Source organism: Sapajus apella, unplaced genomic scaffold (genome assembly GCF_009761245.1).
Source record: "Sapajus apella isolate SASKATOON/1434 unplaced genomic scaffold, GSC_monkey_1.0 scaffold20, whole genome shotgun sequence".
NCBI lineage: Eukaryota > Metazoa > Chordata > Mammalia > Primates > Cebidae > Sapajus > Sapajus apella.
Window position 1 is genome coordinate 8,767,132 of NW_022436960.1, and position 12,607 is coordinate 8,779,738.

The 12,607-nt window shown below is 48.5% G+C and overlaps 1 protein-coding gene across 1 annotated transcript; it reads right to left on the bottom strand.

Moving 5' to 3' along the window:
- Window positions 1–3,515: 3,515 nt before the first annotated feature.
- Window positions 3,516–12,394, bottom strand: LOC116557811 (putative serpin A13). Its single transcript, XM_032287512.1, has 5 exons — window positions 11,933–12,394; window positions 10,724–11,320; window positions 8,878–9,148; window positions 5,439–5,559; window positions 3,516–3,995 (listed from the first exon to the last, which is right to left on the bottom strand). Exons 2-5 carry the CDS (start codon window positions 11,049–11,051, stop codon window positions 3,786–3,788), a joined length of 930 nt encoding a protein of 309 aa, XP_032143403.1. The 5' UTR covers window positions 11,052–11,320; window positions 11,933–12,394; the 3' UTR covers window positions 3,516–3,785.
- Window positions 12,395–12,607: the final 213 nt, after the last annotated feature.

Genomic DNA, 12,607 nt, shown 5'->3' on the forward strand with positions numbered 1-12,607 from the left:
TTAGCAGCCCACTCTTTTTCTCAGTTTAAATCCTTGGCCAGGCGTGGTGGCTCACGCCTGTAATCTCAGCACTTTGGGAGGCCGAGGTGGGTGGATTGTGTGAGCTTAGGAGTTCGAGACTAGAGTGGGCAACATGATGAAATTACATCTCTACAAAAAAATACAAAAATTAGCCGAGTGCGGTGGTGCATGCCTACAGGAGGCTGAGGTGGGAGGATGACTCGAGCCCAGGAGGCAGAGGTTGCAGTGAGCCATGATGGTACCATTGCACTCCAGCCTGGACAACGCAGTGAGACCCTGTCTGTGAAAAAAAAGTTGTTAAAAGGTAGATTCATGTTAAATGCTTTTACTACAATAAAAGAAAAATCAGAGATCAATTTGGGGGAATCACTTTGCTTCACAATGCATTTCCTCCAGAGCAGCATGCAAGCGTTTTGTGTTTGACTTTGACCCACCTGGGACCCACAGACAGAGTCCCCTTTGCAGAGCAAAGTTCTACGGGCCACACGTTCGGGGCTCTCGGGTTACCCACCTGGCCTCTCCTAATGAGCCTGTGGGCATCTGGGGCCCACGCAGACCAGCCATATTGGACCACTTTTCTCTGCCACCCCCCCACCCCCCCACCCCGGCACAGGGCCATGGGGAGCACAGATGCCAAGCCTGGTTTGGTGAGATTTTCTCCAGCAGGCCCTGTCTGCCCTGCCCTGCTTGCCTTCCCTCCTCCCAGTCCTGGCAGCTGCAAGGGGGTCTCTAGACCTGCTAAGTGACAGGGCTGTAGCGGCCGGGGGCAGCTCTGAACAGCCTCTGGAAACAATTTTTTCTGCTCTACTTTGGGGGTCTGTGAAATTTTCTCTCCTGTCTCCCTGCTGCCTTTCTCGGCCACATCCAGGGGGCTCTGCTTTGCCTCTTCTCCAGCCTGCTCTGTGTGTGTGTGTGTGTGTGTGTGTCTCTGTGTGTGTGTGTGTCTGTGCGCCTGTGTGTGTCTGTGCATCTGTATGTGTCTGTGTCTCTGTGTGTGTTTCTGTGTTTCTGTGTATGTGTCTCTCTGTGTGTGTGTCTCTGTGTCTGTGTCCGTGTGTGTGTCTGTGTCTCTGTGCGTGTCTGTGTTTCTGTGTGTGTGTCTCTATGTGTGTGTGTGTGTCTCTGTGTCTGTGTCCGTGTGTCTCTGTGTGTGTGTCTGTGTCTCTGTGTGTGTGTTTCTGTGTGTGTGCGCCTGTGTCTGCGTGTGTGTTTGTGTGTATGTGTGTGTCTGTGTCTCTGTGTGTGTGTGTGTGCCCACCTGCTGTCTTTGGTATGGCTCTAGGACAGGCACCTAGTAAGAGCCAGGTGTAGGGTAGTTCTTCAGGTAACCTTGGATGATCCAGCTCTCCTCCACTTCTTTCTCATTTGTAGTTCTCAAGAATAACTGTAGCATGTGCTGGGAATGCAATACCCTGAGACAGGGAAAGACTGGCCAGGACAGCCCAGGCTGTTCCCATCCTCCCTAGAAACGTGATGCTCTTCAACACTTCAGCCCAGCAATCATGTTGCCCCTGGGTATAAAACCCAGTGCTAAAGATCGGATATGGCTTGTTTGGCCCCACTATGTCTCATGTCAAAATTTGATTCCCAGTGCTGGGGGCAGGGCCTGCTGGGATCCCGTTTGGATCATGGGGGCAGATCCTTCATGAATGGCTTGGTGCCATTTTTATAGGAGTAAGTGATTTCTCACTCAGTTTCCGAGATCACTGATGTTAAAAAGAGCCTGGTGCAGCCCGGCCAACATGGCAAAATGCCATAAAAAATTAGCCACGCATGATGGTATGTGCCTGTAGTCTCAGCTACTTGAGAGGCTGAGGTGTGAGGATTGCTTAAGCCTGGGAGGTTGAGGCTACACTGAACTGTGATCACACTACTGCACTCCAGCCTGGGCAACAGAACGAGACTCTGTCTTAAAGAAAGAGAAAAAAAAGATCCTGGTGCCTCCCTCCCCTCTCACTTGCTTCTGCTCTCCCACCATGTGATCTGCACACTAGGGCTCCCCTTGTCTTCCACCATGAGTGGAAGCAGCCTGATGCCCCTACCAGAAGCAGATGCTGATGCTATGCTTCTTGTATAGCCTACAGAACTGTCAGTCAAATAAACCTCTTTTCTTTCCAAGTTACCCAGCCTCAGGTATTCCTGTGTAGCAATGCAAATAGACCAAGACACCCAGGGCAGGCTGCCGTGCAAATGGAGCACACACAGATGAGACCCCATGTTCCCCAGGCAGCTTTCCTGCACCTTGGGGACCCAGCTTGCAATGAATCCTAGGCTTTTGTTGTCCTTTGCTTCCCATCTGTCAGTAATAAACCCACTTAACTCATGTATGGGTCTCACTGGACTCAGGCAATTTGGTCACCAGTGTACAGTGAACCTGCTTTGCACCAGATGTAATATTTGGTCTCAGATGTGCCTGGCCCTAAAGCCTGTGTGGGTCCCTTCTTTTGTGCAGTTGGAGATCCAGGAACATGAGCCAGCTGATAGCCAAAGTCAGTTGCAGTAACTTACACTGAAGATGATATGGTTTTTGGCTCTGTATCCCCACCCGAATTTCACCTTGGATTGTAATAATCCCCGTGAGTCATGGGATGGGCCTGTTGGGAGGTAATTGAACCATGGGGGTGGGTTTTTCCCATGCTATTCTCATGACAGTGAATAAATCTCATGAGATCTGATGGTGTTATAATGGGCAGTTCTCTTGCACACACACTCTTGCCAGCCGCTATGTAAGACGTGCCTCTCTCCTTTTTCACCTTCTGCCATGATTGTGAGGCTTCCCCAGCCATATGGAACTGTGAGTCCATTAAACCTCTTTTTCTTTATAAATTACCCATTCTTGGGTATGTCTTTATTAGCAGTGTGAGAACAGACTAATACAGAAGATAACTCACAGTTACAAAAATCCGCTGTGTGTCTAGACTGGGCAAAACATCTTTATTTAGGATACTTGTTTTCCCCAATCTACTCATTAATAGGTGACCCTAAAGCAAGCTTTGTCTGCAGGCTTCATAAAGGTGTCGCTCATATTTTTCTCAACTCCACACATGGATTAAGGGGCCAGTGTCACTCCTCTGCCCTGCTGGCCACACCAGCTTAACCTCTCTGGGGATTATGGGGCCAAGTGCGCTTAGTGACCTGCTGCTCAGCGTGTGGCCACCCTACTAGCAGCCTCAGCATCACTGGGACCTTATGAGAAATATGGGACCTCAGGCCCCACCCCAGACCTATTGAATTAAAATTTGCTTTATAAAAAGATCCATGGGGAATTTGTACATATTGTAAAATTTGAGATTCATTAATTCACCACAATGGATAAGACTGGAATGGAGCTCGCCTGCTTTCCAGCTCAGTGAGCCTGAGCACGTCTATAAAATTCTCTGATCTTCAGCTATGGTAAGGGTCGAATCATAAGAAGTTGCCTTTTTTTGTATCTACAAAATATACGTACAACCCAAATGTAAGCAATTTCATATGGTTCAACCAAATACTTATTTTGTTAGATTGTTGTGGTAATTCATTTTAAAATGAGATAAGAGATAGAAAGCACTTGGTGCACAGTAGGTGTTTGCTCATGGTACCTGCTAACTGTGTGCAGAACAGCCTTGTTCAATGTTACTATCCTCATCCCCATAGGTTCCTGTGAAAACCAAGCAAAAAAACCCAGGTATATGTAACTTCTCATTAAACTTGAGCCTGCAATAGAAGTTCCCTGTTGTGTAGGCCATTCTATTCCCTCTGAGTCGCCCAGTATGTCGGAGAGAGCATTATTCCAGTGGGTTTACAATCTTCCCTAGAAAAAGCATGCTTCCCATTTCCGTGTGGAAAGTCATCATCAGGAAGGGCCAATTGGACTCAGTGTCTGAAGCGGGTGGGAGGTCAAGGTCTGGGCGAGGCCCTGGGGTGAGCTGGACGCTGGTGGCTGCAGCAGCTTCAGAGCCCTTCTCATCCAGAGTCATCATGTCCTTATGAGTGACCTGCAAGGAAAATTCTAGAATCATCAAGCCACCCCATAAGATGCAAAAACCAGGCCTTGATGTTGGGACCAATTTTTTTTCTATTCTGTTACTTAACCCCATATGTATCCATCTATTCACTTACCTAGTCAGTCATTCTTCTATATATCCTTTAAAAACTTCTACTCTGAAATACTTCTGTCTGACGCTTGTCCATCTGTCATTGATCCATTCAGCCAGCCAGCCAGCCAACCATACTCCACACCCTCTCAGACATTCACTTATCTCTGCATGCACCATTCGTGTATCCATGTACCTGTCCATGTACCGCTCACTTACACACCCATCCACGCGTCATCCATGCACCCTGCTACCCATGCACCTTTCCATCCATGATTCCAGTTATTCACTTCTCACCTATTCATTCACCCAATCACCAATGTCCCCATCTATACCCATTTTTATGGCTGGCATCTGCATTATACTGGTGGCAGTTTATTTTGAATATCACACCAGTATCTATCTGTCCACCCAACCATTACTCCATCCGTGCATCCATGCATTCATCCAACCACTCTTTCACCCAATCCTAATTGACTTATTCTTTCATTCACTTCATTTCACTCATTTCTCCTCACTCACTCCATCGCTCATTTAGTCATGGATTTATTCATTAAGCATTTACTGACCACCAATGCTGTGCAATCCCCTGTGCCAGAGACGGTAGGGGATAGAAACATGGATTGGACTGACCTTGAAGGAGCTCATCATTTGATTGAGAAGATAAGACAGGTAACGAAAGCAAGAGTGGAAAGTTATCAGGATAGATTTCTTTTTGAGAGTGGGGGTGAAGGATGAGAGCAGAGAAAACTTCATGGAGAAGGTAACATTTGCACAAGGCCTTAAAGGCTTGATATCATTTGAATATTCAGAGATGGGGAGAACATTCTGAGTGGTTTAAATATAAAAAGTCTGAGCCAAAGTAAGAAGGTGAAAACTATGGGGGCATGCAAGACGCCATGAAGCTCAGTCACGCAGCATGCTATGGACAGGAGACATGCTCTGGGCAGGAGGGTGATGACTAGATCATGGAAGAATTAGAAACCTGTAGTTCCCTGAGGACCAAGCTGTTCCCCATGTTCCCTCTCAGTCCCTTCTTTCATAGCTTGTCCTTTAGGCCTAAAAGCAGGAGTGACCTCCCCAGGAAGCGTCCTCCGCTCTCTCAACCTGGGACATGATGTGCATATCTACTGCCTTTCCTCTCCTTATTTCCTTCGGGATCCCCAGTGTCTTGACAAAGGCAGGTTGCAGTCATGGAATAAATGGAAGGAAGCAAATAGCAGCTTGCAAAGTTAAAGGAAACAGAGTCTCCTGTCTCTAAGGAGGTCCTGGACCTTTCCCTCCAGTGTTCATCAAAAGATACCGAGAGTTCCTCTGAACTCACCATCCCCATCCCCAACTTACTTTAGAGATGTTCAGTCCAGGCTGGCCAGGGAAGCCTCCACCCACAGTCACTCTTAGGAGGAGCATCTCCAGTGTGTAGGTTCTGGAAATGGAAAACTTGGGGAAGTGGAAATCGAGCTCTCTGTGGAGAGACAGAATTTGGGTTGCAGTAGAGATCCTGAAACAGCCTCTCACCTTCTTCCCCGCCTTGGGTCCCTCTGCCCCACACACCCCCTCCAGCCCATTCTTCAAAGGGCAGTGGGTGTGAGATTTCTTTTTTTTTTTTTTTAATTATATTGCATTTTAGGTTTTGGGGTACATTTGAAGAACATGCAAGATTGTTTCATAGGCACACACGTGGCAGTGTGATCTGCTGCCTTCCTCCCCATCAACCACATCTAGCACTTCTCCCCATGTTATCTCTCCCCAACTCCCCTCCCCCCGCTGTCCCTCCCCTATTTCCCCCCAACAGACCCCAGTGTGTAGTGCTCCCCTCGCTGTGTCCATGTGTTCTCATTGTTCAACACCCGCCTATGAGTGAGAACATGTGGTGTTTGATTTTCTGCCCTTGTGTCAGTTTGCTGAGAATGATGGTTTCCAGGTTCATCCATGTCCCTACAAAGGACACAAACTCATCGTTTTTTATGGCTGCATAATATTCCATGGTGTATATGTGCCACATTTTCTCTGTCCAGTCTATCATCGATGGGCATTTGGGTTGGTTCCAGGTCTTTGCTATTGTAAACAGTGCTGCAATGAACATTCGTGTGCTCGTGTCCTTATAGTAGAATGATTTATAATCCTTTGGATATATACCCAGTAATGGGATTGCTGGGTCAAATGGAATTTCTACTTCTATGTCCTTGAGGAATCGCCACACTGTCTTCCACAGTGGTTGAACTAATTTACACTCCCACCAATAGTGCAAAAGTGTTCCTATTTCTTCATATCCTCTCCAGCATCTGTTGTCTCCAGATTTTTTAATGATCGCCACTCTAACTGGCGTGAGATGGTATCTCAATGCAGTTTTGATTTGCATTTCTCTGATGACCAGTGATGATGAGCATTTTTTCATATGCTTGTTGGCCTCATGTATGTCTTCTTTTGTAAAGTGTCTGTTCATATCCTTTGCCCACTTTTGAATGGGCTTGTTAGTTTTTTTCTTGTAAATCTGTTTTAGTTCTTTGTAAATTCTGGATATCAGCCCTTTGTCAGATGGGTAAACTGCAAAAAAATTTTTTCTCATTCTGTTGGTTGCCGATTCACTCTAATGACTGTTTCTTTTGCCATGCAGAAGCTGTGGAGTTTGATTAGGTTCCATTTGTCTATTTTGGCTTTTGTTGCCAATGCTTTTCGTGTTTTGGTCATGAAGTCCTCGGTGTTTTGGTTGTAAAGGACCTCTTCAAGGAGAACTACAAGACACTGCTCAACGAAATAAGAGAGGACACAAACAGATGGAAAAACATTCTATGTTCCTGGTTAGGAAGAATCAATATCGTGAAAATGGCCACACTGCCCAAAGTAATTTACAGATTCAACGCTATCCCCATCAAGCTACCAATGACCTTCTTCGCAGAACTGGAAAAAAACACCTTAAACTTCATATGGAACAAAAAGACAGTCTGCAGAGCCAAGTCAATTCTAAGCAAAAAAAAACAAAGCGGGAGGCATCACACTACCAGACTTCAAACTATACTACAAGGCTACAGTAATCAAAACAGCATGGTACTGGTACCAAAACAGAGATACAGACCAATGGAACAGAACAGAGGTCTCAGAGGCAACACAACATATCTACAACCATCTGATCTTTGACAAACCTGACAAAAACAAGCAATGGGGAAAGGATTCCCTGTTTAATAAATAGTGTCCGGAAAACTGGCTAGCCATGTGCAGAAAGTAGAAACTGGACCCCTTCCTGACACCTTACACTAAAATTAACTCCAGATGGATTAAAGACTTAAACATAAGACCTAACACCATAAAAACCCTAGAAAAAAATCTAGGCAAAACCATTTAGGACATAGGCGTAGGCAAGGGCATGAGATTCCTAAATGGCATACCACCCCCAATTCACTTCAGTGTGGAAAGGGGGTTGTAGGTACAGTGACACAGAAGCCCTATGAGGAAGACACTGTTATTCCCATGTGATAATAGCAGGTGATACGATGATACTCCCAGGAACCCAGAGAGGGCACACCTTGCCTGTTCTGTCAACCCATCAAGCCTTCACAGAGCAAGTGATAGCTTTGCCATGCCATGAATAAATAAGAATCCCAAAGAGGACTGGGTCAAAAAAGGGCACGCCAGGATGAGAATTTACACACACAAAAGCCCAGGGCTGAGGAATAGCCTGGCAAATGCAAGGAACTGCAGGGAGCTCAGTGGGTTCCAGGAACAAGCACTAAAGGATTGGGAACACAGAAAGCAAGGCAGAGGAGGAAGGCTGAGAATGGGACAGGCCAGAGCATCAGGCTCTTAAACAGCGTGAGAGGCCCAGGGAGCTCATGACAGGTCACGGTGTCTGCAGCAGAGCAGGGACTGGGACCAGCCTCCAGACTCCTGGGCCAGTGCTCTCTCCAGCCCTTCCTCCCCAGGACCCAAACTGATATCTTCAAGGAGGCCAGTGACAGTGTCCTGGAAGGTGACAGAGCCCAGAGGGGTGACAATACCATGGGGGTGACAGCATCCTTGGGGGGTGACTGTGTCCCTGCAGTGAGCGTGCGATGACAATGTGTTTTGGAGGTGATGATGCCGTGGGTGGGGGATGATAGTGTCCTGGGAGCAACAGTGTCTTGGAGGGGTGACAATACCTGCAGGCTGACAGTGTCCTGGAAATAACAGTGCCCTGGGGAATGACAGTGTTCTGGGTGTGACAGTACTCTGGGAGGGTGACAATATCCTAAGGGATGACAGTGTCTTGGAATTGAGAGTGTCCTGGGGGTAACAGCACCTGGGGGATGACAGTGCCCTGGGAGTGACAGTGTTCTGGGTAGGAGCAGTGTCCTGGGGTGACAGTGTCCTGGGGGGTGACAGTGCCAGTGCCCTGGGGTGACAGTGTCCTGGGGGTGACAGTGCCAGTGCCCTGGGGGTGACAGTGCCTTGGAGGGGGTGACAGTGCCAGTGCCCTGGGGGTGACAGTGCCTTGGGGGGTGACAGTGCCAGTGCCCTGGGGTGACATTGCCCTGGGGGGTGACAGTGTTCTGAGTAGGGATAGTGTCCTGGGGCAACTGTGCCTGGGGGTGACATTGCACTGGGGGTGACAGCATCCTGGGGGATGATAGTGCCCTGGGGTGACAGTACCTTAGACATAACAGTGCTCTGGGGTGACAGTGCCTTAGACATGACAGTGCCCTAGGGTGACTGTGCCCTTGGGGTGACTGTGCCCTGGGGACACTTTACAGTGGATGAGGAGATGGCAGGGCCCGGCCTCCATGGGGCTCTGCTGTGTGCAGGCTACCTGGTCCTGAGCAGACTGTCCCACTTAACCAGGGTTTCAGGCAGTAGAGTATCTTCCAACTGCCTCACCTTGCCCCTGTTGGGGAAGATGAAGAAGCTGGTGGTGTTCCCAGCATGGTCCATCTGCAGCACAGAGCACTGCAGCTCAGGGTCGTGCAGGAAGTGGTGGCCGGCCTTTTCCTTCATCATGGGCACCCACACAACCCTGTGCTCATGTACAAAGAACTCCTTTGGGTTGGTGGCAGCTGAGTCAAAGGGCTTCGTCCACTCAGCTGAGGGGAAGAGCAACATGGATGTCATCCTCACAGAGAACTGCGAACGGGCTTGGGGTCACCCTTCTGGCAGCTTGTGGGATTGGGGAAAGCAGCTTGGATGCTGGGATCTTGGAGTCCACACTCAGGAAGCCAAGCCCCACTCAATAACTCACTCCTGAGAGGTCGGGCCCTTACTACCTGTGTGGCCCTGGGGCCTGAGCCCTCAGCCTCCCTGAGCCTCCGTCTCCTCATTTGAAAATGATCAATATTTGATGCTATTACAAAAGGATAATAAGATTATAATCACACAAACGCCAATGCGCTCTCATCCCCTTAATCTCTCCTGGAGGCGGTTAATTTTTAAGAAAAAACATATCACTGTGGCACAAGCTTCTTGAAGGTAGGTGTGGATTTGAAGGCTGGGCTCTGCCTGGCTTTGAAATCTAGGGTGAGTTTCCCGACTTTGTATCCGTTTTCTCACCTTTCAAGTGGACGTGATAATATCTACCTTGTTGGGTTGTGATGAGAATTAGAAGGTAAATATGCACAGAGCTGGCATGTGAATAAGAACTACCTACTCAATATGTATGTGTGTATATGTGTGTAAGCATGTTTACAAATACACACCTTCAATAGTCATAGACGCATATTTGAGTGATGCCCACTGGCTCAAGGACATTTTTTTCTTTTAAAAAAATCTGTTTTCTCATCTGTAAAATGGGAACATTGATCTTCGGCATATTTGCTAAGATAAGCCTGATGTACTTCACCCAAGCGAGAGAGTCAAGGGAGATTGTGGGGTACACACACTTGGAGACCCACAGAGCACTATACAAATGTGAGGACGAGTTCACCTCGTGAGTCCTGAATGAAAACAACGGGATAACAACACCGTCCCCTGCCTGCCCCCAGATGGCCACCATGACATCAGTATGGACTGACTCTTAAACTAAGCCAGAAATTAACAGCCGTGAATTTTGTGTCATGACCGTATTGTTTAAACACACACAGGGGTGGCGCCATGTGGCCTGTTTGCTCTCTTGGAAAAAATTTAGGGCCTCCCTGCTTCACGACTCTTCCTGCTCTGATTCATGCCTCCTAAGGCCTGCCAGAGGAAGGAAATTCATCTTCCTTAATAGAGTGGTGGCTTCTAGGGTCACTCAAATGGGAGGTCATAGCCTTCCATTAGCAGAATCACCTGTGTGGGGAAGGGAGGTGAGCTTCTTCAAATGCAAGGTCCTGTGTCTTGGACTTACCCAACCACGGAAAACAGAATCACTTAGGATAGGTACAAGGTACCTGCATTTTAAGCAAACTCTTTGGAGAGTTCATATGCACATTAAGTTTGAAAAAGGCTTTAAAAACAAACTCTTCAAGTATCATTAAAATGGAGAAGGTGATGAGTCGCCTGTTACGGGAGGCATTCCAGTAGAGGCATCAAGGATTCAGGGGCAGACACTCACTGAGTGTCATCTTTATCCAAGTCCAGAGGGGCACTTTCCAGATGCTGTGAGGGGTGGGGCTAGAGTGTGGTTGGAGCCTGGGTTCTGGGAGTCTGGGAAGGAGATTTGCATGGGGCACACACCCTCTTACCTCTGAGGAGCATGTGATTCACTGGAACCGCTGCAGTTTCACTGCCAAGGTCCTTCTTCCAGGCCCCGAATTTCCCCTGGGTCTGCTTCTCTATGTATTCGTCAATGTGTTTTGGGGCCTCCTCCAGACTCTGGTTGATCCCTGAGCCCAGGCCAGTGAACCTGCGCTGGGCCGTGGTCAGGAGGAGCCAGGGACCCTGCCCTGGGAGCCTGAGCAGCAGATCCCAGAAGCCCTCCTGGATCTCCGCCTCAGACACCACAGTGAAGTTGAACCCCAGACCTTCCAGGAGTTGGGTCCTGCCGGCCACTGGGGCCCCAAGAGAAAGCATGGCCAAGGCCAGGGAGATGCTTGCTGGGGAGAAGAGAATGTTCTCTCCAGAGTCGTTTAAAGCCAACTGTCTGCAGAGGTTGAAGGCAAAGTCTATGTTGCTCACAGAGATTTTGTGGTAGGGCAGGCCCAGGGCTGTTGTCCTTGGGGCCAAAATGGATAAGATCAGAAGCTTCTTGGTCAACCAGGGCTGCAAAATGAGCCCTAGCCATGAGCACAGGGACTAGCGGTCACCACTGAGGGGAGTCCATATCCTCTGGGGTCCTTGGTCTGAAAGCAGCTTGACAAAGAAGACAACATCAATTTCAAACATTAATGATAATGATAATGTGTGACATTCACAAAGTGGCTGCTGCTCTGTGCCAAGCACCCCACAGATACTTCAAGGCTCCCCTTGCCTCTCCTGGGGGTTCCTTTCCCATCTCCTCCTCCCCACCCCTCAGCTTCCTGCTCACAAACAGACAGGGAGGATCTCTGGACCAAGTCAGAGCCCCTCCTCATGGGGAACTCATAGCCTTCTGTTAGCAGAATCACCTGTGTGGGGAAGGGAGGTGAGCTTCTTCACATGCGAGGTCGTGGGTCTTGGACCTACCCATCAACTGAAATCAGAATCACTTAGGGTAGGTACGAGATACTGCATTTTAAGAAAACTCTCTAGAGAGTTTATATGCACATTAAGTTTGAAAAAGTCTTTAAAAACAAGCTCTTCCAGTATCATTAAAATGGAGAAGGTGATGAGTTCCCTGTTACTGGAGGCATTCAAGTAGAGGCATTCAGAGGACCCTTCTATGAATCCTGCCATACCAGATCCCAGATCGGTGACCTTGGGCAATTCGCTTAGCCCGTCTGAGCCCCACTTCTTATCCCTGGTCTTAGATTTGCAGGAAGCTTGTGAGGAGGCGAGGGGTGGGAGGCGCCTCATGGTACAGAGAGGAGTCCAGGGTTCTGCTCATATCAGCCCAGGGACCTTAGGCAAGTGGCTTTGTCTCTCAGGACCTTGGCTTCCACTCTGTGGGATGCTGCTAAGAATCCCCACATCACAAGGTTACAGAAATTGAAAGCAATAATGCAGGGAGCACACTCAGCCCAGGACCTGGCGCAGAGCCGCAGGAGTGGCAGCGGACTTGGGGCCTCCCTTCCAGTCTGACTCAGCAGGCCTGCATGGAGCCTGGAATCCATTTGCCAAGGGTCTGAGCTGGTCCTCGGCCCCGCTTAGGGAGCCTTTTAAAAGGTAAATCAGGTGTTTTCACTTCCTGCTGGAGGCTTACAATGGCCCTATAGCAACTAAGAGAAATTCAGTGTTTCTCACCACACCTTAGGAGGTCCTACAGGACAGGGCCCTCTAGCCTTTCTCACCTGCTCCTTTTTGTTTGTTTGTTTGTTTGTTTGTTTTTGAGGGGGAACAGGTTCTTGCTCTGTCATATAGGCTAGAATGCAGTGGCATTATCTAGGCTCAATGCAACCTCTGCCTCCCAGGTTCAAGCGATTTCCCTGCCTCAGCTTCCGAAGCAGCTGGGATTACAGACATGTGCCACCACAACCAGCTAATTTTTTTTT